The 24,511-nt window shown below is 40.5% G+C and overlaps 1 protein-coding gene across 1 annotated transcript in view; it reads right to left on the minus strand.

Annotated features, from left to right (window-relative positions):
- The window catches only part of CNTNAP2 (contactin associated protein 2), a 3,158,824-nt gene that overhangs the window by 218,282 nt on the left and 2,916,031 nt on the right, over positions 1 to 24,511 (minus strand). The window contains exons 16-17 of the mRNA XM_077269131.1: positions 12,096 to 12,266; positions 7,150 to 7,368 (exon numbers count right to left, since the gene is read on the minus strand). Of these exons, the coding sequence (XP_077125246.1) occupies positions 7,150 to 7,368; positions 12,096 to 12,266 (390 nt within the window). The remainder of the gene's footprint in view (positions 1 to 7,149; positions 7,369 to 12,095; positions 12,267 to 24,511) is intronic.

Consider the following 24,511-nt stretch of genomic DNA (forward strand, 5'->3'; position numbering starts at 1 on the left):
TCAAAAATGAACCAAGCAAAACTTAGCTTCTCTTGAAGAGACTGATAACGAAAGACTGCAGGAGAGCTCCAAAATGGCACTGAAGACATTGACAGCAGGCAAGGAATAATGGTCCAGGTGAGCTAAATAGCAAACCTGAATAGCAAGTAACGAAACAGCTGATTCCAGCCAAAGAGCCGCAGTAAAACAAAAAGGCCACTAGAGGGAGACAAAACAGAGAACTCACACAGTGTTCACAACACTTGTGATGCCATTCGGGCTCACTAACGCTCCATCTGTTTTTCAATCCTTCATGCTTGATATCTTCCGGACTTATATTGATAAATTCTTGATTGTATATTTGGACGATATATTGATTTTTTCCGATGATTGGAAGTCTCATGTGGAACAGGTCAGGATGGTATTTCAGATCCTTCGTGACAATGCTTTGTTTGTGAAGGGGTCTAAGTGTCTCTTTGGGGTGCAGAAGGTTTTTTTGGGGGGCTTTATTTTTTCTCCCTCATCTATGGAGATGGATCCGGTTAAGGTTCAGGCCATTCATGATTGGATTCAACCCACATCCGTGAAGAGCCTTCAGAAATTTTTGGGTTTTGCAAATTTTTATCGCCGGTTCATTGCTAACTTCTCCAGCGTGGTTAAACCCTTGACTGATTTGACGAAAAAAGGCGCTGATGTGGCAAATTGGTCCTCTGCAGCTGTCTCTGCCTTTCAGGAGCTTAAATGCCGATTTACTTCTGCTCCGGTGTTGCGCCAACCAGATGTTTCTCTTCCGTTTCAGGTTGAGATTGATGCTTCTGAGATTGGGGCAGGGGCCGTTTTGTCTCAGAGGGATTCTGTTGGTTCTTTGATGAAACCGTGTGCCTTCTTCTCCCGCAAGTTTTCGCCTGCTGAACATAATTATGATGTCGGCAATCGGGAGTTGTTGGCTATGAAGTGGGCGTTTGAGGAGTGGCGACATAGGCTTGAGGGAGCTAAGCACCTTATTGTGGTCCTGACCGATCATAAGAATTTGATTTATCTCGAGTCTGCCAAACGGCTGAGTCCTAGACAGGCTCGATGGTCCTTGTTTTTTTCCCGTTATGATTTTGTGGTTTCGTATCTTCCAGGTTCTAAGAATATTAAGGCTGATGCCCTTTCTAGGAGTTTTTGCCTGATTCTCCTGAGGTCCTTGAACCGGTCGGCATTCTGAAAGAAGGGGTGGTCCTTTCTGCCATTTCCCCTGATTTACGGCGGGTTCTTCAGGAATTTCAGGCTGATTGACCTGACCGCTGTCCTGTGGGGAAATTGTTTGTTCCTGACAGATGGACTAGTAGAGTGATTTCTGAGGTTCACTGTTCTGTGTTGGCTGGTCATCTTGGTATTTTTGGTACCAGAGATTTGGTTGGTAGGTCCTTTAGGTGGCCTTCGTTGTCACGTGATGTGCGTTCTTTTGTGCAGTCCTGTGGGACTTGTGCGCAGGCCAAGCCTTGTTGTTCCCATGCTAGTGGGTTACTTTTGCCATTGCCGGTCCCTGAGAGGCCCTGGACGCATATTTCTATGGATTTTATTTCTGATCTTCCGGTTTCCCAGAGGATGTCGGTTATCTGGGTTGTTTGTGACCGGTTTTCTAAGATGGTTCATTTAATGGCTTTGCCTAAATTGCCTTCCTCTTCAGAGTTGGTTCCGTTGTTTTTTCAGCATGTGGTTCGTTTGCATGGTATTCCGGAGAATATTGTGTCCGACAGAGGTTCCCAGTTTGTTTCTAGGTTTTGGCGGGCCTTTTGTGCTAGGCTGGGCATTGATTTGTCTTTTTCTTCTGCATTTCATCATCAGACAAATGGCCAGACCGAGCAAACTAATCAGACTTTGGAGACTTATTTGAGATGCTTTGTGTCTGTCAATCAGGATGATTGGGTGGCCTTTTTGCCATTGGCCGAGTTTGCCCTTAATAATCGGGCTAGTTCGGCTACTTTGGTTTCGCCTTTTTTTTGTAATTTTGGTTTTCATCCTCGCTTTTCTTCTAGGCAGGTTGAGCCTTCTGACTGTCCTGGTGTGGATTCTGTGGTTGACAGGTTGCAGCAGATTTGGGCTCATGTGGTGGACAATTTGGTGTTGTCTCAGGAGGAGGCTCAACGTTTTGCTAACCGTCGTCGGTGTGTTGGTTTCCGGCTTCGGGTTGGGGATTTGGTTTGGTTGTCTTCCCATCATGTTCCTATGAAGGTCTCTTCCCCTAAGTTTAAGCCTCGGTTTATTGGTCCTTATAGGATTTCTGAGATTATTAATCCGGTGTCTTTTCGATTGGCGCTTCTGGCCTCTTTTGCTATCCATAATGTCTTCCATAGATCTTTATTGTGGAAATATGTGGTGCCCGTTGTTCCCTCTGTTGATCCTCCGGCCCCTGTTTTGGTTGATGGGGAGTTGGAGTATGTGGTTGAGAAGATTTTGGATTCTCGTTTTTCGAGGCGGAGGCTTCAGTACCTTGTCAAATGGAAGGGTTATGGCCAGGAGGATAATTCTTGGGTTTTTGCTTCTGATGTCCATGCTGCTGATCTGGTCCGTGCCTTTCATCTGGCTCGTCCTGATCGGCCTGGGGGCGCTGGTGAGGGTTCGGTGACCCCTTCTCAAGGGGAGGGTACTGTTGTGAATTCTGCTTTTGGGTTCCCTCCGGTGGTAGTAGGTGGTAATGCAGTTGTCCCTGGGTTGCAGTCCTGGTCAGGTGTGTCTGCTGATTGCAGTTCTGACTGGGGTATTTAGGTGTGCAGGATTCATTAGTCCTTGCCAGTTGTCAATTGTTGTTGGGAGGTGTGGACCTCTGCCTGGTTCCTCCTGTCTTTTTGCCAAATCAGCAAAGATAAGTGTCTGTTTTTTTTTCCTGTGGCACACATGCTGTGTACTTCACAATTCAGTGCTATTCTTTGTGTTTTCTTGTCCAGCTTAGATTGTGTCAGTATTTTCTCAGTCTTGCTGGATTCCCTGGAGTGGCAGATATACATTCCATGTCTTTAGTTAGATTGTGGAACTTTTTGTATTATCTGTTGTGGATATTTTTGGAAGGGTTTTAATACTGACCGCCTAGTAATCTGTCCTATCTTTTCCTATTTAGCTAGAGTGGCCTCTATTGCTAAATCCTGTTTTCTACCTGCGTGTGTCTATTCTTCTCCTACTCACAGTCATTATTCGTGGGGGGCTGCCTATCTTTTGGGGGTCTGCTCTGAGGCAAGATAGCATTCCTATTTCCATCTATAGGGGTATTTAGTCCTCCGGCTGTGTCGAGGTGTCTAGGGTTTGTTAGGCACACCCCACGGCTACTTCTAGTTTGCGGTGTTAGTTCAGGATTTGCGGTCAGTACAGGTTCCACCGACTCCAGAGAAAGTTTTCATGCGGCTCCAAGGTCACCGGATCATAACAGTTGGGGTCATCACAACATAGAACCAGACTCCAATCAGAGGACAATAAAACATTCACACTCCTTATCTATGAACTGTTCCAATATTTAAGGACATAAACATTTTAGCACTCTCACATAATGGTAGCTCTGCTTCACGTCACCTGTCTTATGTATGGCATTTTTTTCTGGGCGGTATTGTGCATAAATATGTGATTCTTCAGAATTTCTTTTAGGCTATGCCTGATGAAGAGACCTAAGTAGTCTCGAAAGCATGCAATTTGTTACCATCTTTTCAGTTAGCCATTAAAAGGTATCAACCACTGAGGACTCTCAATTCTAAATATTTTTCTATCCACTGGCTAACACGGTACCAAGAAATATATCTTACCTGTACCAGTCTAAGGAATAAAGTTTCTCATTGTGCAGAGTGACATGCCTGACATTCCAGGGTAAAGAGACTTATAGGCCATGAAATGCTCATCTGGGAAATTAAATATGTGAATTATCTCTTCAGAAAAGAAAGAGGATTAATGGTAGGTGCACATGGTCAGTAAACACTGCAGGCTGGAGGCTGCTACTTGAGCAGCGTCCAACTGCAGTGTCCAGATGTTACAGCATAGTGGATGGGATTTCAAGTATTCCAATGCCTGCCATGCGTCCACAGACTTCCGTGGCTTACCTGCGGAGATGGACATGCAGCGCGTCTTTCCAGATCGCAACATGTCTATTTATCTTGAGGAGATGTAAGTCTTCACAAGATAAATTTCACTAGTACAATGTATTGGACGCAGTGAATCCACATGGTTCAATGAACACATGCGGAATCACCTGCATCTAAAAGACGGCAGCGCTTTAGACACTGCAAATGTGTGCTGCATCCAAAGCTCTGCCAATTACTGAATGTCTGGAACATATCCTTCAACTCTAGTGCCACCTTTTAGAAGTAGCAATCATAAAAGACAATATCGACCCTTTTAAGAGACTTTCCACATGACTTAGGATAAAAGCCAATCCAGAATCTCAATTTGCAGACACGTGTTTCGGGTTGTTGCCCCTCATCGAAGAAAATCATGAGATCAGATTAGGTGTCAGGACTCTTGAACATTTTTTATTACCTTTTTGTGCATTACTGCCCTTTTCCAAGATGGCGTCTTTGGTCTCATGTGCACTGTGTCTTCCTGCTATAAAACTCCACCTCAGCCTTCAGTCTGTGCTAGAGTATTCTGCCTTGCATCCAGCTCCTGACCTCTAGTGACTCCCTGGCTATATACCTGGTCCTGTGAACCTGTGGGGTTATCCTGCTACTCTGCTCTGAGTTCCTGCTGCATACACCAGTCCAGTAATCCTCCTTCACCTGCAGCTCGTGTTTGCTTCCATCTGCATTTTCTGGACATGTAAGCTGTTTCTGCTCTGCCAGAACCTGAGACTATTACCCAGACCTCCCTGGTTGAGCTAAGATATTATTTGAACTGCCTTATAAGCATATCTATCTATGTTTTGGACTAAGCAAGGACTTATTCGTGTCAAGTATCCTCAAGAATAATTGTGCTTCATAGACTTTCTGCATGATTGCATTTTCCTCTGAAGTTTCCTATAGACTGCTGAGCTGCATTTGATATTTGCACCAAGTGTTGTGGACTTGAGTTTCTCTCTTCACCTGTTTGAATCACCGTGTGATAATATAGACTTTACCACTTATAAAACTGTGTCCTGTAGTTGTCTTGTTCCACGCAAAGAGTCTCCTGAGTTATCCCCTATAATTATTACATTAGGTTGTGTTAGTGGCCTCTGACTGGGGTCTAAGGTTTTAATGCTTCTCCTTGAAAGAATGACATGCCTGACATGCCAGGGTAGGGAGACTTATAAGCCTTGCAATGTTCTTCTGAGAAGTTAAACATGCAAATTGTCTCCTCATAGAATAAGAGGAATTGAACTCTAGTGCCACCCATTTGAAGTAGCAATCCTAAAAGTTAATATTGTGATTTAACAAGCCTTGCTTTTATCTTAAGTCATGTGGCAAGGGTTGTTAAAAGGCACAACTACAGCCTGCAGTCAACTGTCTAGAAGAGCATACAGATGTTTCTCACGAAATTAGAACATCATCAAAAAGTTAATATATTTCAGTTCTTCAATACAAAGTGAAACTCATATATTATATAGAGTCATTGCAAACAGAGTGATCTCTTTCAAGTGTTTATTTCTCTTAATGTTGATGATTATGCCTTACAGCCAATGAAAACCAAAAAGTCATTATCTAAGTAAATTAGAATACTTTATAACACCAGCTTGAAAAATGATTTTAAAATCCAAATGTTGGCCTACTGAAATGCATGTTCAGTAAATGCACTCAATACTTGGCTAGGGCTCCTTTTGCATCAATTATTGCATCAATGCAGCGTGGCATGGAGGTGATCAGCCTGTGGCACTGCTGAGGTGTTATGGAAGTCCAGGTTGCTTTGATAGCAGCCTTCAGCTCGTCTGCATTGTTGGGTCTGGTGTATCTAATCTTCCTCTTGACAGATCTGGTGAGTTTGCTGGCCAATCAAGCACAGTGATACTGTTGATTTTAAACCAGGTATTGGTACTTTTGGCAGTGTGGACAGATGCCAAGTCCTGCTGGAGAATTAAATTTCCATCTCCAAAAAGATTGTCGGCAGTGGGAAGCATGAAGTGATCTAAAATTTCCTGGTAGGTGGCTGTGCTGTCTTTGGTCTTGATAAAACACATTGGACCTACACCACCAAACTTCACACTGGACCTCAAGCAGCTTGGATTGTGTGCCTCTCCACTCTTCCTCCAGACTCTGAGACCTTGATTTCCAAATGAAATGCAAAATTTACTTTCATCTGAAAACAACTACTTGAACAACTGAGCAACAGTCCAGTTCTTTCTCTTAACAATCCTTTCAAGGCTGCGGTTATCCAAGTTGCTTGTGCACCTTTTCTACCACACTTTTTCCTTCCACTCCACCTTCCGTTAATATGCTTGGATAAAGCACTGTGTGCACAGCCAACTTCTTTAGCAGTGACCTTTTGTGGCTTGCCCTCCTTGTGGAGTGTGTCAGTGACTGCCTTCTGGACATCTGTCAAGTCAGCAGTCTTCTCCATGATTGTGGAGCCTGCTGAAACAGACTAAGGGACCTTTTTAAACACTTACTAAGCCTTTGCAGGTGTTTTTGTTAATTATAATCCAAAAGTCATTATCTCAGTAAATTAGAATTATTCTAATTTACTGAGATAATGACTTTTGGGTTTTCATTGGCTGTAAGCCATAATCATAATAATGATTTTTATTTTTATATAGCGCTAACATATTCCGCAGTGCTTTACAGTTTGCACACATTATCATCACTGTCCCCAATGGGGCTCAGAATCTAAATTCCTTATCAGTATGTCTTTGGAATGTGGGAGGAAACCAGAGTACCCAAAGGAAACCCAAGTAATCATGAGGAGAACATACAAACTCCCTGCAAATGTTGTCCTTGGTGGGATTTGAACCCAGGACTCCAGCGCTGCAAGGCTGCAGTGCTATCCACTGAGCCAGCGTGCTGCCCATCATCAACATTAACAGAAATAAACACTTGAAATAGATCACTCTATTTGTAATGGCTCTATATACTATATGTGTTTCACTTTTTGTATTGATGATATTCTAATTTTGTGAGAAGCACCTGTATCATTGGAAAAACATCCTATCACATGCTCTTTCAGTCATCTGACCTCTGCAGCCAACAAAATGCAAATGTTATTGTGTATGGATATATATGATCATGTTGTTCTTACCGACATAGAATTGACTGGTGAGTTCAAGTCTTGTGTGGCCATGAGTAGGAGCCTTGCGTATTTGAGGTGGGAGTTGATCAACCTGCAGTCTGGCTTCCTTAATATTCCTTTCTGCTCGCACTCGATGCCACTGGTCATCATTCAGAGGAGTGGAGGTGCCCACAATCAGCTCTACTGGACCATTGCCAACATCAAATGAAAATGACACCTCAGTATTTGCTGAATGAAGAAAAACAAAAACAGTCTTAGTTTGCGTCTTAAGAACAGTAGTAAATATAGTAGTCATAGATCATATCATGACTACAAAAGACTGTTCATAAATTCACCACATTCTAACAGATAATGTAGCATATGCCATCCTCATATGTTATTTACTGTGAATTCTATATACAGGTTCCCAGGAAGGTCATAACTAGAGATGAGCGAATATACTCGTTACTCGATATTTCCCGAGCATGCTCAGGTGACCTCCGAGTATTTTTTAGTGCTCGGAGATTTCATTTTCAATGCTGCAGCTGAATCATTTAGATCTGTTAGCCAGCATAAGTACATGTGGGGGTTGCCTGGTTGCTAGGGAATCCCCACATGTAATCAAGCTGGCTAAGAGATGTAAATCATTCAGCTGTGCAAGGAAAACTAAATCTCCGAGCACTAAAAAATACTCGGAGGTCACCTGAGCATGCTCGGGAAATCTCGAGTAACGAGTATATTCGCTCATCACTAGTCATAACTAGTGCAGTCTTGGACCTGAATGTAAGAAGCAGAAGCTAGAAGATGTCTATTAAGTGGGACCAAACACATGACAGTTTGGGTATTAAATCCTAATTTGCTTTTGGAAATAAGTTATCCAAAGGGTCTTAATTTTGGGAGGTGGTAGATGGAAGGGAGCTTCCATGATTCATGTGTGGCTGTATAAAGGTGGTATGTAATCATGATATGCAGAGTTAACTTTCCAAATGTTTCCATTACGTTTATATCCTATAATGTAAATGAACCTCATGGCGGGATTCTTTCTTGTTAGATAGTTGAGTCCACGAGCTTTGAGCTACATTTTTGATAACCTGCGTTTAATAGAAAAAGCATTGCCTAAAAGGGGTTCATCGAGGGCTCTATCGCTGCTAGAGGGTAAAATTCCAATCCACAATGGATTTAATCCAGTAATTTTCTGAGATGTATAATTTATTCATATGTTTATTTCCCCTTGTAAGACTCTTGAATATCTCTATATATTGAGGTCTTTATGCAAATAATAAAATAATTTCATGGATTTTTCTATAAATCAGCCGAGCAGTAACGCTTAAATACAAATGTATTATTGTGCAGAGCAATTTCTCAGCTTCTCTATAGTTATGTTTTTTTTTTCATTTTTACTGCCTAAAAATATGATAAGAGGGAAGGAATTCTCAGCAGTGAAATCTAGAATTTCATTGGTCTGTAACTAATAAAGACTTGTCACAGGTCCCTTCCATGCCTCTCCATTTTATACCCTTATCTCTAAAAGCCATGCAGGATACTAACTGAGAAAACAGTGAGTTCAGTTCACACATCACTGTCATGAAGATTCCGAGTAATACAGATTCAATCACATCATCATCTGACACTCAGCAGAATTGCAGTTTGTGTGTATACGTGTGGGTTTTAGTTTATTTAAGCCATGCAGAAATGACACATTGCAGTGGGTTTAGAAGAAATAAAATATATATTATTAATATAGTTAAATTGCTATGGCCCTCTTCATTAAAAAATGACAATTTATTAAATTTATAAATTGTAGACTCTTTTTCTAGAAGAAATTACAAATGACCCAGCAATATGATTGGTAAATCCCTTAGCTGAAAATGGAAAGCGGCCATGGGATTAGAAGACTGGGCTATTTTTAAATTACATTGCTGAATGAAATTGTAAGAAAAACATTTGATCCAGCACAAATTCTTCTGTAGTAAACACTTCATTTTTTTTATAGTAGCCATACATAAAAAATTCAAAGAAGCAGCAAACATTGCTATATACGGCACCACTCCAACCTGATATGAAAAAAACAGGGAGAAAGCTCCTAGTTTACATGTTTGTGCTTAGAGTGATCCAGGATCTTCCTCCCTGCTTATTCATATGAAGCTGAAGTAGTATACAGTTATGCTTGTTGCTTCCTCAATTTTTTAATATATTGCAAATAAATATGTTGCTATTATAGAAAAATTTGTGCAGGATCAAAGTGATTTTTTTCTTATGCTACAGAAGCTTAAAAGGGTAATTCCAATCTCCAAGATCCTGTCCCAATATGTAGTAGGTGTAATAATAATATTTGCAAATAGCTCCAATTAGAAATGTTGTATAGTTCTTCTGATTAGCTGTGTCTCTTACCCCATGAGTAGGACATTGTAGTAGCCTAGTTATCCATGGCTATGACCACTAACAATTAACTTAACTGTCATTATATGAGGGGTCGTAACCATGGATACCTAACCTACTGCAATGCCCTGCACATAGGGTAAGCAGCACAGTTTGGGTTGGGTAGCATGTATCAGCCACTGGCTGTCAGGTCACAGCTATGTACGTTTGTCTCTGAAACGCTGCAGCGTTTCAGAGAAAAACACACTTTTAATAGCCATCGTGGAACAAGCTGCGTGGGTGACTAGTCATACAGGTGCGACCCCCTCGCTTTTCCCGCTTGCTGACAGTTTTTGGCAAGCCTCTGCCGATAGGTGCAGATAGGCATAAGCTTGTCAGTCAGTGTCAGTGGGCGGGGAGAAGACTGGGGATCCGACCGCATGACCAGTCCCAAGCGGCAATTAAATATATGATTTTCTTTGAAATGCCACATTTCAGAGACAAACAGATATGGCTCTGATCCGCCAGCCAGTGGCTGATACATGCTGACCACGGTTTTGGCAGCACATTCCAACTGACAGGTTCCCTTCAAATTGGGGTAAAAAGGAGGTGATTATTTAAATTCCTTCAGATAAGATGACAGATGGCTGGCAAATAAAGTTGGTCCTGAAAAGTGATGAATGAATGAAGAATGTGGCTGAATGTGTCCAAACTCACAGATTTGATATGAAGGACATGTGATTTGGACTTCAACCAAGAAACATGCCAATATAACTGCCATAATTAACTATTTGTAGGTTATACCAAGCAAAGCTTATAGGTCCAAGCAAAAAGGAAAGTCCCCCAAGGACTTGGGAGCTGTAGAAAATAAGCTAAGTGATACTCACCTACTGTCATCCAAATGGATACAGCACAGGCTGCTCCATGGTCTGCACTGACATGGAAAAGGGAGATGTTACAGTTTTACTAGCAGCTTTGGTGACTTGAGCAACATAACAATAGATTTTTTTATGACAAGTTGCTCAAGTCATCTGACTGCTGCAGCCAATCACAGACCTCAGCAGTCCCGAAACTGTGACTCCTCCTGTGTCAGTGCAGACTACAGAGTGACCCGTGCTGCTTCCAGTTGGGTGCCAGTAGATGAGCATCGCTTACAGTATTCATTTATAGAGCATCGCGCCCCAGGGGAACTTTTCTTTATGCCCTGGCTCAGCTAGGAACTGTGTGTTTCGGCTGACTTGTCCACAGCTGGTCCCAGGCTATCTTCACCCTTTGACTGACATGTCTCTCTACACATAAGAAAAGATATGTCAGGTAACTGGAATGGGGAGGGTAAAAGCTGGGCAGGGACTAGTTAGTCAAGACACACAGCTCCTGGCAGCAATGTTTCAGAGTAAAACCTACCTGGAGACGATTACATTGCCAATGGCTGATTCATCTGTCCAGTGGTTCTGGCAACATGATTCTGATGACAGGTTCCCTTTAACATTCAGTATTCAGAGCCAAAAACAAAAGTTATTTTTTTTGTCTCTGAAATTCTCTAAAAAGGTAACTAGTCAGCCAATTCATGCTGGCCAAACCGATTTCAGCCAGGTTTGCTTTACTCTGAAATGCTCCAGTATTTCTGAGAAAGAATAGTTTGAAGATCTGGCCGAGGACCTTAGGAATACACTAGTGGCCAAAATTGTGGATACACGTACTGTAGATGAGACTAGTCAGACCCTCCTGGCCTTCTTCCCCCAACACCATTACAGGCGATTGACAGGACTCTCCCATAGCAAAAGACCTGTTAATCACCTGTTGGAGTGTTATTGAAGAGTAAAGAAAATTTTATTAACTATTTTTTTCTAGTATGAAAAGTTATGAAACTTTGCAAATCACTTTCTTCATTTGTCTTTATTCTTGTAAAAAATGTGCGCGGCTTCCAACTCCTTGCTGTTCCCCAGTTTGCCTGCCTTTAGCTACATTAATATCATTTGGAGTACAGATAATGGCAGTGAAATGGTCAGCTCAGAACCTGTGTCACTAACTTTGGGAACAGGCCTGATGCAGTAGGTTGCTCTGATAAGCACCACATTCAGAGGAGAAGACCGGTGCTGACCATTTCACTACAATCATTTGTACTCCACATGAGTACGTTCTGATAAAATTGCAGCTAAAGGCAGGTAAATATATTGGGGAAAGGAAAGGTTTGGAAGTTACTTACATGCAATTTTTTTTACAGGAAGACAAATTCCCCAAAAAAGTGATTTGCAAAGATCCATAACTTTCCATATTGTACAAAACTACAAATAAACTGTTTAATTATTTGTTAATAATGTACTGTTTTTTTGTGTATTTTTTTATGGAAATGAATACAAAGTCCCCAATAAAGAATTTAAGGTGTTTAAAGTGAAATTCCCCCATTATAGATCTGATGGAGAATCTGTCGGGTGTGCTTGAAAAAAACAGGTCTGATCCATTTAGACCCTACTTTGAGTATTTATTAGATGTTCTGCTAACAACTTAGTGTATTTTATGCTGCAGTTTATGGGAATGATACAATAATTCAGGTGTGAGTAGTTTTTTTTAAGTCTTATAACAACAGTTTATCATATATCTCATGTGAACCAACTTACATTTTAACTCAATTTTAATAAAGTCAGTGTTTCCTCTATTTTCCACAAAAACTCCGTCGGGGGCAGAAGTTTTAAAGTAGAAAGAGATGTCAGCGCTGGTCTCTCCTTGGAATGTGGAGAAGTGGAGGAAGGAGTTGGGTGCAATAAAGGAGACTGCATTCCAATAATTTTCTGAAAATGGAAGCAAACACAAAAAATTCACATAATAAGAATGAGAAGCTTGACAGCAATACATCTATATACAGTTTATTATTCCTAAAAGTTATGACCAGATGCTTGTATCTAGTCTGCCATATATATATTGATTAGGTAAGACTGTGGTTTACAGTGTTCAGCATAAATGAGTACACCTCCTTTGAAAAGTAAGATTTGAATCAATATCAGACTCAAGACTGAGTTTCATAGAACATTTTTAACTCATAACATGAAAGTAAGGTTCATATAACTTTCACTATAAAATCTTCAGTTTTACTCAAATTAGTGGATTATGCAAAACTCAAATTAGTGGATGCAAAAATGACTACACTCCACATCATAAACTACTACATCTAGTATTTTGTATGAACTCCATGATTTTTAAGGGCAGCACCGAGTCTTCTATAGGCATGGAATAAACAAATTGGCGACACATTGCAACATCTATCTCTTTCTATTGTCCAAGAATAACCTCTTTTAGAGCCTTGATGATGGATGGAGAGTGATGGCAACTTGTCTCGTCAGAATCCCCCATTTCCTACATTTCAATTATGGTATCATGAGTTCACAGATGTGCTGCTCTACATTAAATGTCCGATAAACATGCTAATCATTTGCAAATAATAAGAAAATGAAAAAGAAAATTTTCAAAACATGTTGATTTATTCAGTACTGAGTATGAGCACCACATGCAGAAATAACCACATGACATGAATCTGTCTTCTAGAGCCTCAACAGAGTTTGTCTATTCTTCACCCAGTTTTTATGTTTAGCTCTCTGCACATGTTTGCTTGAATTAATGACAATGTTTCAACCTACAAAATAATAATAATGATAATGTTTAATAATTGAATGTGTAATAATTGATTTCTCATACACCTGACTATAATCCAATAAAATCCCTGACAGTGCAAGTATACCTACAAAAAATGATGTTTTGATGGCGTAGTGTCACGACTCAGCTGCCGTGTGACCCGGGACCAGGGGCTCCTTCCCCATCCCTAACACTAGGTGGTGCCCTAACTTGTTCTATTCCCAAAGATACTTCTGAAGGTGAAGATGCCGAGGCCGTCACCCTTGCCTTATCTCCTGAATCATCCCTCCATCTGTTCCTTTACCCCACCCAGGGAAGAGGGGAGCTGCTATGCACCGAAGTACACCAACCGGACGAACAAGGCAACACAAACAAGGGGAAACGGAAAATACCAGGCATACAAATATTCACTCACATGTAACAGAAGAATGCATCGGGGAGTGGAGGATGGTGAAGAATAAGAGGAGGGAAGGGAATTATCACACTTACAAACCCATGCAGCAGTCACAGATAACTCCTCCAAACACCTTCTCATATAAGCACCAAAAACACCTCTCTTCCATGCCTGGCAGCATAAGCTAGCTCTGACCATGTGTGTCAGTCAGAACCCAGATTATATAGGGGATAGAAGTGGCTAACCGATCTCAGCTGAGAGCTCAAACTTCCAGGGCTCTAAACAAGGCCGATAAACCCCTGTTTTTCCAAAAGAAATAAACACCATTTAAAAAGAAGGGGAAGTGCTTCTATTCAGCGCAGGAGTAGAAGCAATGAGACGCTGCCATCTTCTGGCTCCTCTCTGTTACGGTAACCCCGTGACACATAGGATGTTCATACCAAATATTGATTTGATTTAGATTTCTCTTTTGTTTATTCATTTAGCGTTTTGTTACTTTAAAAAAAATAAAATAACACTTCTATTTTAAAATCATTGCTAGCATTTGTACACACCTGCTTAAAACACACACGCACACACTCACACCCACACACATTTATGCTACATTTGAAGAACTTTGTGCAGATGTTGTAAATAGTATTTTACAATCAGTATGCATTGTTGCATTCATCATTTCAGTTTTGCTTGGTGGTAAAATTGTAGAAATCATATTATAAGCCTTGGCTGAAATAAAATTACAAAAGTTTTCATTTGAAAATGTTACTTTTATATCTCAGGCTCAATGAATCAGTTTTCAAACCACTCAGATACAGATGTGTCAGTAAAATGAATGGGTTCAGAATACAGCAACGGGGTCCTGGCTATAACTCTTTCCTTACTCAAAATTATAATCTGAATGTGGAACCTTGGACTATGCTTAGCACCTGTGATGCGTGCAAATAATCTTTTATTTCATTCCAAACCAACTGTTCTCATCTGTCCGTCCAAAATGCAAGAGCGAGAAGAATAAAAGCAGAGCTCATTTTTATGTCATTTGTATTTTATGTTGACCTAGCTTGGAAGAAAATATCAATTTGATGCAGAAGCTTTAAATCACCTAAACTTTATCATAAAGTCGACCACAGATGGATGTTGTGACTTGTTCATTTTCAGTTTTATGATCGTTTTAAACTTGTTTTTGAAAGATCATGTTTGTTTCTTAAAAAGAAAAAAGACTTAAAAAGGCAGCAAAGTAAAACAATCCATTTTCTGTAGCTTTATTGAATGACTGTTTCATGATACAATAGAACTTTGCTCTGGTTATAGGATCCATTTTCTACTCAAGCCAACTGATACACTTCACATTTTAAAGGGAATACTTTATCAGAAAATGACATATTTTTAAATCAGGTTTTTGTATTACACACATTTTGAAACTTTTTTTGTACTGTTTTTTTTTTTATTATTATTATTTTTAATTACAAATCAAAATTACTAATCCAGCCATTTTCTCACTGGCCATTATGGCTTTTTCAGATTTATACTAAATGTCCATAGAAAGTTTACAGCAGGCTCCTTACAACTGAAGTCAGGATTACAATGACAACTAACACCTCTATACACAGCTGACAACCCAGGATCCACCAATCACAATAGGCAATGACAGAGCTCCCCCTGATCCCACCTCCCTTTAAACCTTTAAAATGACCTTTGCACTTGCTTATTAGATGCTTGAATACAAAAGATTTCCTCCAATCGGAAGGTAGAGTCTAAAAAGCTCCAGTAGCCAGTGTGAAAATTACAAGGTCAAGTGAGATTGATTGTCCATCTATAGAATTGAATGAAGTCCTGGCACTCACATACTGTTGATACTAATCAGGCTATTAATCCAATAAACACATAAATTGAATTAGGACATGTTTCAGCCCATCCCAGGCTTTCATCAACATGAACATGGATTAAAAGCCAGATTCATCAGTATGGACCTCATTGAATTCTATACATTGCATTTTCCTTGAGTACCAGTTCACACAGAGTGCCGAACCACCTGTGAGATATGGGAAAATTATATGATTTTGATATCTGATAGAATTCCCTGTCAGATGCTGTGGTCCAAAAATACTTGCTCCAAGCTCATCCCGCACCCTTGGCATTCCCCCAGGCCAAAAGGCAGGTCAAATACACGTTATACAATGGGACCTCATTATCCAGCGAAGGCATTTCCTTGGTCAGAGCTGATCAATGTTCTTTAATGTTTCTTTAATTAGCCCAAGCAAATAGGCCTTTGAAGCTCTCTCCAGGGGGGCCCAAAATGCATAGACCCTGAGCCTCCTAGCACCAAGTTCCACAATTATCAAAGGGGTGTGAATTCTTGTGCAGGACCAGCCAACTGGACTCCTTTGTTTGACTCAAGCAGACATTGTGGAACTACAAATCCCAAACCAGTACAAGGCTCTGAGATATTGAAACTGGAAAATAACCTATAATAACAGAATGCAATATCTCTGAGCCTAGCCGAGCACATAATCGAAATCAGCATTCCTTCCCCCACACGCCCGTCCCCTACAGCCACCTGTAGAACTCTGCACTATTGAGTTATAAAGCATAGCTACCAGGAATTACATACGGTAAGTATATTAGAGTTATATCACACAAAATAGTTAATAAATAACATTTCCTACATGTCTACTTTACATCAGCACAATTTTTGAAACATAGTTTTTTTTTTAGGAAATTATAAGGGTTAAAAGTTGACCAGCGATTTCTCATTTTTACAACAAAATTAGCAAAATCATTTTTTTACGGACCACCTCATATTTTAAGTGACTTTAAGGGGCCTATATGACAGAAAATACCCAAAAGTGACACCATTCTAAAGCCTGCACCCCTCAAGGTGCTCAAAACCACATTCAAGAAGTTTATTAACCCTTCAGGTGCTTCACAAGAATTTTTGGAATGTGGAAGGAAAAAATAAACATTTGCTTTTCTTTCACAAAGATTTTCATTTACACTTATTTTTTTTCCACTTTTGCAAGGGTAGCAGGAGAAATGGACCATACAATTTGTTGTGCAGTTTCTCCTGAGCATGCCGATATCCCTTATGTGTGGGAAATCTACTGTTTGGGCACATGGCAGGGCTCGGAAGGGAAGGAGCACCATTTCACTCTTTGAATGTAAAATTTGCTGGCATAATTAGCGGACACGATGTCATGTTTGCAGAGCCCCTGATGTGCATAAACAGTGTAAACCCCCAACAAGTGACACCATTTTGGAAACTAGATTGCTTAGGGAACTTATCTAAATGTGTATTGGTCACCTTGAATCCACAGGTGCTTCACAGAAGTTTATAACTTTAAGCCGTGAAAATAAAAAAAATCACATTTTTCCCAGATAAATCTTTTTCATAAGGGTAACAGGATAAATTGCTCAATACAATTTGTTTTGCAATTTCTCCTGAGTGCGCTGATACCCAGTATGTGGAAGGAAACAACTGTTTGGGTACACGGCAGGGCTTAGAAGGGAAGGAGAGGCCATTTCACATTTTGAATGTAAAATTTGCTGGAATAATTTGCAGATGCCATGTCGCATTTGGAGAGCCCCTGTGTGCCTAAACAGTGAAACCCCCCAATAATTGACACCATTTTGGAAACTAGACCCCTTAGGGAACTTATCTAGATGTGTATTGAGCACCTTGAACCCACAGGTGCTTCATAGAAGTTTATAGTGTTAAGCTGTGAAAATAACAAACTCATATTTTTCCCAGAAAACTGTTTTTTAGCTCCAAATTTAGTATTTTCACAAGGGAAACAGGAGAAAATAGACCCCAAAATTTGCTGTGCAATTTCTCCTTAGTTCACCAATACTGCACATGTCGTCGAAAACTACTTTTGAGGCATAGTACAAAGCTCAGAAGGGAAGAAACGCCAAACTACAGTGCAAATTTTGCTGTGTAATGTGCTGCTGCAGTGCAGTATAGTGCAACCTCCAACAGGGGGTGCTGGTGAGGGAAGAGAGGTTGTACAAACAGCGTAGCAACACTGATCAGCAGCACAGGTGCCACAGGTAATGAAAGAGAAGTCAGACAAGCTAAGGTCATAGACAGAGGTCAGCGCAGTACATAGGGGCAGTCAGAAGAATAGTCAGGGACAAGCAAGAAATCAGAGCCTACCGGTAACATGGTAACCAAAATGTGAGATGTAAGACGAAGTCGGGGTACAAGCCAGAGTCGAAGCCAGAGGGGATTAACTCCCGCATGGCCAGTCCAGAGACAAGGCAGCTGAAAACAAACTCAGTACTGGATCATGACATGCTGCACTTGTTTGAGGGTGCCATGTTTCATTGGCAGAAACCCTGAGGTGCCAACACAGTGACCCCATTTTACAAACTAAACCTCTCAATGAATTCATCTAGGGGTGCAGTGATTATATTAACACCACAGGTGTGTCACAGACTTTTATACCATTGAGCAGTGAAGATAAAATAATTTACATTTTTACCACCAAGATTGTGTGCTAGCTCCAAGTTTTACATTTTCATACTGGGAAATGGTTACACTGGGCCGAGTGCAATCCGATTTTTTATCAGATTGCACTCATCCGATTTATTCACTCGTGTGAGCGAGCCCTAAAGATAGGTTCACAAGACTGATTCCTACACATACATCAAAAATGGACCAATTATTCTGATCAGAGTTTGATCAGAGTGGCATCAGTTTTTCTTGTACGTGGAAAGAAAAGAAACGTTTCTCCATCTTGTACTTTCTGTCAGTCCACACTGGTAATTTTGATCCAATCAAGCCCTTTGATCAAAATCGGATAAATCTCCAATGTTTTCCGCAGACATCTCGGTCCGAGTAAAAAGTTGAATATGTGTACAACCTTATAAAATATCATCAGAACAAGAATTATCTCTGAAAACCATGGCTAGCACTTGTGCGAGAAAATCAGTAATGCGCATAAGCTCTTCATGGGATGAGCTGCAGTACCACACAGCTGACAGAGACTATATGCCTATATGTAAATTGGAGTGCTATGACCTCTTCATTGTGCTCATAGGAAGGTGTCACGGAGGGCGAAACAATCTCTAATCTCAAAAAAATGGCCTACCTACAGGTCATCAATGACAAAGTGCCAAACAGTCCTTCTTAACTAAATTTATGCTGTATAAACCAAAAAAATCTTTAAAATGAAGCAATTAATGGAAAAATATTTTTTCTTTTTTACATATTTGAAGGTGAATCAAAAACGAAGGCTGATTATTCCCATCCATCATTCATTCGCAAATAAGTTGTTCTCATGTACATGAATCCTGTTAGCGCTTTAATTTATTGCACCTGCCTATTGAATGTGACAGAATCTCAAAAAACTCTAACGAGAGAAAGAAATCAGCAAAAAGACATAAAAGCCAAAGAAATATGTAGTCATAAATGCAGAGTGTTTCTGTATCTCTGGGAACGAAGGAATAAAAAGTCACGCTCCGTACTAATTAATCAGTGGTGCAATATCAATGTATCAATTATATGTTGGTTTATTGTGACATGTGTAGCTGATGCCATGGGTCTAGTTAAAAAGAGAAGAAGGCAGCATGCTTTCATCACAAGTAAAATAAACCAGCATGTAATTGATAACTTGATTTTCCTGCACTGATTAATTAGAAAAGAGGTTTCTCATTTGCTTTTTGTCCTATTCACCAGATGGTTGGAGTAGAACCGCAGTGAATAAACTGTATTCCATGCCCTATTACACTCCGTGCAAACTCTGCAAGTCAGAATAATATTTGCATTGTACAGTTAGAGAATATTTGTAACCGTCTGATATAGTAATTTTATTCTATATGATGGACAGACAATGAGAGCAAGGACCAGTGTGAGAAGTGTGTTTGGCCTCATCAACACAACAAAAGCATATTGTACACACATCTGAGAAATGTAGTACACACATTAGATAAGGACAGCGCACACAAGCATAGAACAAGTATTAGACACAACAAACAAGTGGAAAACATATGTTTCACAAGTGTGCTCTTGTCACGCAAGCACAAGACCACAGAAGTCACACAAGCACTGCGCACAAGTCACACAAGCACTGCACGCAAGCACTACACACAAGCCACACAAGTCACACAAGTCACACAAGCACAGCACACAAGTCACATAAGAACTACACACAAGTCACACAAGCACAGAACACAAGTCACACAAGCACAGCACACAAGTAACATAAGCATAGCGCACACTTCACACAAGCAGAGCATACAAGTCACACAAGCACTGCACACAAGTCACACAAGCACAGCACACAAGTCACACAAGCACTACACACAAGTCACACAAGCACTGCACACAAGTCACACAAGCACTGCACACAAGTCACACCAGCACAGCACACAAGTCACACAAGCATAGCGCACACTTCACACAAGCAGAGCATACAAGTCACACGAGTATTGCACACAAGCCACACAGGCACTACACACGTCACACCAGAACAGCGCACACTTCACACAAGCATAGCGCACACTTCAGGCAAGCACAGCACACAAGTCACACAAGCACAGCACACAAGTCACACAAGCACAGCACACAGGTCACACAAGCATAGCGCGCACTTCACGCAAGCACAACGCACACTTCACGCATGCACAGCACAGAAGTCACACAAGCACAGCACACAAGTCACACAAGCACTGCACACAGGTCACACAAGCACTGCACACAGGTCACACAAGCACAGCACACAAGTCACACAAGCACAGCACACAAGTCACACAAGCACAGCACACAAGTCACACAAGCACTGCACACAGGTCACACAAGCACTGCACACAGGTCATACAAGCACAGCACACAAGTCACACAAGCACAGCACACAAGTAACATAAGCATAGCGCACACTTCACACAAGCAGAGCATACAAGTCACACGAGTATTGCACACAAGCCACACAGGCACTACACACGTCACACCAGAACAGCGCACACTTCACACAAGCATAGCGCACACTTCAGGCAAGCACAGCACACAAGTCACACAAGCACAGCACACAAGTCACACAAGCACAGCACACAGGTCACACAAGCATAGCGCGCACTTCACGCAAGCACAACGCACACTTCACGCATGCACAGCACAGAAGTCACACAAGCACAGCACACAAGTCACACAAGCACTGCACACAGGTCACACAAGCACTGCACACAGGTCACACAAGCACAGCACACAAGTCACACAAGCACAGCACACAAGTCACACAAGCACAGCACACAAGTCACACAAGCACTGCACACAGGTCACACAAGCACTGCACACAGGTCATACAAGCACAGCACACAAGTCACACAAGCACAGCACACAAGTCACACAAGCACAGCACACAAGTCACACAAGCACTGCACACAGGTCACACAAGCACTGCACACAAGTCACACAAGCACAGCACACAAGTCACACAAGCAATGCACAGAATTCACACAGGCACAGCACACAAGTCACACAAGCACTGCACACAGGTCACACAAGCATAGCACAAACCACACAAGCACGTCGCACATGTTACAGAAGAGTGCACGTCAAACAAAACATAAAACAAACATTGGAGAAGGACAATGGACTCTTCACACGAGCACAGCTCACATGTCATTCAAGCACATATATCATTCAAAAACAGTGCACAAGTGAAAAAAAGCATAGTACACTCAGCAGAGAAGCAAAGTGCTCATGTCAGAAAAGCACAGCACACAATTTAGACAAGTTAGAGGAGCACAGCCCACTCAACCAGAGAAGCAAAGTGCACACATTTCGCACAAGCACAGCACACATCAGAGAAGCACAGCACACATTTTATACAAGCCCAGCACATGTTTCACAAGCACAGCACACACATCATGCAAGTACAGTGCTCATGACAGAAGCATAGCACATACAGCAGAAAACAGTGCATACATCATTTAAGCACAGTTCACAAGTTAAAGAAGCCCAGACCACACATCAGAGAAGCACAACTTACATGTAAACAAAGCGGTTACCTCACACAAGCACAGCACATGCATCACACAAGCACAGCACATGCATCACACAAGCACAGTACACAAGTTAGAAAAGCACAGAGCATATGTCAAAGACGCACAGCCCAACCACAATGTACATGTCACTCAAACACAGCTCTCATGCCAGAGAAGCACAGCACTCATATCACACAAGCGCAGAGAAGATGGAACACAAGCACAGTGCATGTGTCGTAATAGAGACCCATAGGCCCTGACTAATCAAGACTGGTGTTTCATGTGCAAGTCTTGATAAAATGTGTGTTCATTGAAGTGCCTTTTAATGAATTTTGCACATCTTTTAGCTGTCATTTCCAAGCGTAAGAAATGTACTCTGACTGGAATACATTTCTGTAGTAATTTACACCACTTTTGAAGTGGAAATTATGATGAATTTGTTGAGGACGCTCATTCATACTCTTGGATGCACTCTACCCACTTTTTTAAAACTGTGCAGAGCTGGCATGAAAAATGTATAAAAGTGCAAGAATTGGTTATGTAGTATTATGCCAAAACTGTGGCGTAAATGGTTTGATGGACCAGGACTATGGAATCAAGGAGCAAAATATATTGGTGAAAAGATGTTGAATAGTGAGGCTTGTAATACTCCAAGGCTAAGTTCACATAAGCGTATAAAAAATCATCTGGTTTTCATTCCGAAAAAAACTACGATTTTTTTTGTAAATCTGTATTGTGATCCGTATGGCATCCGCTTGTTTACATCAGCAATAAATACAATTTTCAAGATCAAAAACAGTTTCCATTATTAATAATTGCAATGTATCCATAAAAATCTGTTATATCGATGATTCATATGGAATACGATTTTTTGTATGCACCCATAGATTTGAAGGGGCGAGTATCATTAAGGAATTGAAAAGTACATGCTGCAAAATTTTTTCATACAGAAATTCAGTTCCTGTAAAAAAACAGTCATCTGAACAGCCCTACTGAATAACACTGATCAGAGGACTGTTTTTTCCACGGACAGATCTCAGACCGAAAACACGATGGTGTGTATCGTATTTTCCTAAAAGTGCAAAAAAAAACAAGAATGTCCAAACAGTTGAATATGAGGTCAGGTTTTATATAACTCGTTCATTTCATAGAGTTTTTACCCCTTATTAATCATAGCCGGGGGGTATTCTTATCAAACAGAATAATCCCTTTTATCATAGACATTAGTTATAGTAAATTTAGAGCTATTTAGAGACTGACCCCCAAATCCTGGGCATTTTTGTCAACTTAAAGTGTTTCCTTTTCTTATAAATCTTACTTTTTTTGTGGATAGATTGCTCTGTTATCACCAAATATTTCCTGTTCTTATTTAAAATCTCACTTGCTGTCAAATCTAGTCTTCAAAGTATGACAAGAAAATGAGACGATGATCCATTCTTATTTCACTATCACATAATAGTAGTAGCTTTTGTTGTACTTAAACATTTGAAATGAATAAATGCCAGGTTCCTATACATTTCAGTATATACATTGGGTGTAATTTGATGCATACAAGTTTGCATGGGTGTAATTCTCGCAATTTAATTTTGCAAAGAAGTGAGATGTCTTATCATGTGAATGATGGTATAAAATCATAGGGTTCCACTAACCAATATATTTTTTCCTTGACAAAGTTTTTATAGTTTATACACCGCACATCTGCCTTCTGGTGGCTCGAGACCCTGACACTTTTTCACAAGTATCAGTTTTGCAAAAACTATTAGTGTTGTTAAAGAGTCAACAGGAATAGTAGTTTTTCATAGTAAGTAAAACTGTCTAAATGGTTGAAGACTTTCCATGTGACATTCCTAAGGAACTTTAAAGGGGGTGTCCAAACCTGAACAACGCCTTTTCAGATGAAGTAGTTCCCCTTGTAAAATAAAATATAATCATATAATCTCCCCCCACATGGGCATCCTTCCAGCGTTGATTCCTCTCACTCTACTGGGGTTCGCATGGCATTGCTATGCTATGTGAGCACTGTATCCAATCAGTGACCGCTATTGGGCTGATGTGTTCCCAGTTCCATTTGTCTCACATTTATCATAGAGGTTATAGTGCAATGATGGCTAATGATAGGCTACACATATACATTATGGTAAACCTGGAGCCAACATTGCTGGAAAGGTACCAGTGCTGGAAGTAAATATGTATTTTTGTTATATAAGGAGGACTGCTTAATTTACTGGACAACCAATTCAAGTCAATGTAGTGAACAAAACCTTTAAGTCAAAACTAAAAATAAATTTTTGCCTGCAGTTTGCAGTTTTCTGATCATCAATACATTTTTCCTCAATGTGGTCCTTCATTATGGATATTCCTCTTTTTCGATATGTGATGGAAGAGCTCTGAATTCACATTAATATTGTGCTTCAATGGTACTCAAAGTTCTTTTTTAAAAGCATTTGCCTTAAGGTTATTGCATCCACTGGCAGCTTAATGGACTAGGAAGCACCATGTGGTCAGGGCCATAATACTCCTTTGCTGAAGAAATTGGTATGGGCCATTCGGACTAGGAGGCAAATAATAGCAGGTTGCCTTATAAGGTATATGAAGAAAAACGTTTAGTGACACCAGATCTGTCACCAGATTTCACAATACAGATTGTATACATTATTAAATAGATCTGATAAGGATGGTGTAGTTAATTTGACATTCCTTATCAGGATGGCTGTATTCTGTTTGAAAGTTTTCCTGTCTCACCTTAAAATGAGCAGTTTACAAGTCCAGCACCAGCTCAACCCAAAATGACAATTTTGCAGTAATTCTGGCATGGATTTTTAACTAGTCACATCAGGCCTAAGAGATTGATTAAAGAATAATAATTTGATAATGTAGTTTTTTTTGTAAAATCTGGAGACAAATCAGCTTTAATAGATGTTCTGATTGCATTAATGATACTTTAATTAGGCCTCTTTTCCATATATTCTGCCATTTGTTGATCTTTTTCCTCCGGCAAAGTAGTCAAACTCCAAAGGGGAGAGTAATGCCAGAAAT

This window comes from Ranitomeya variabilis, chromosome 6 (genome assembly GCF_051348905.1).
Source record: "Ranitomeya variabilis isolate aRanVar5 chromosome 6, aRanVar5.hap1, whole genome shotgun sequence".
Taxonomy (NCBI): Eukaryota; Metazoa; Chordata; class Amphibia; order Anura; family Dendrobatidae; genus Ranitomeya; species Ranitomeya variabilis.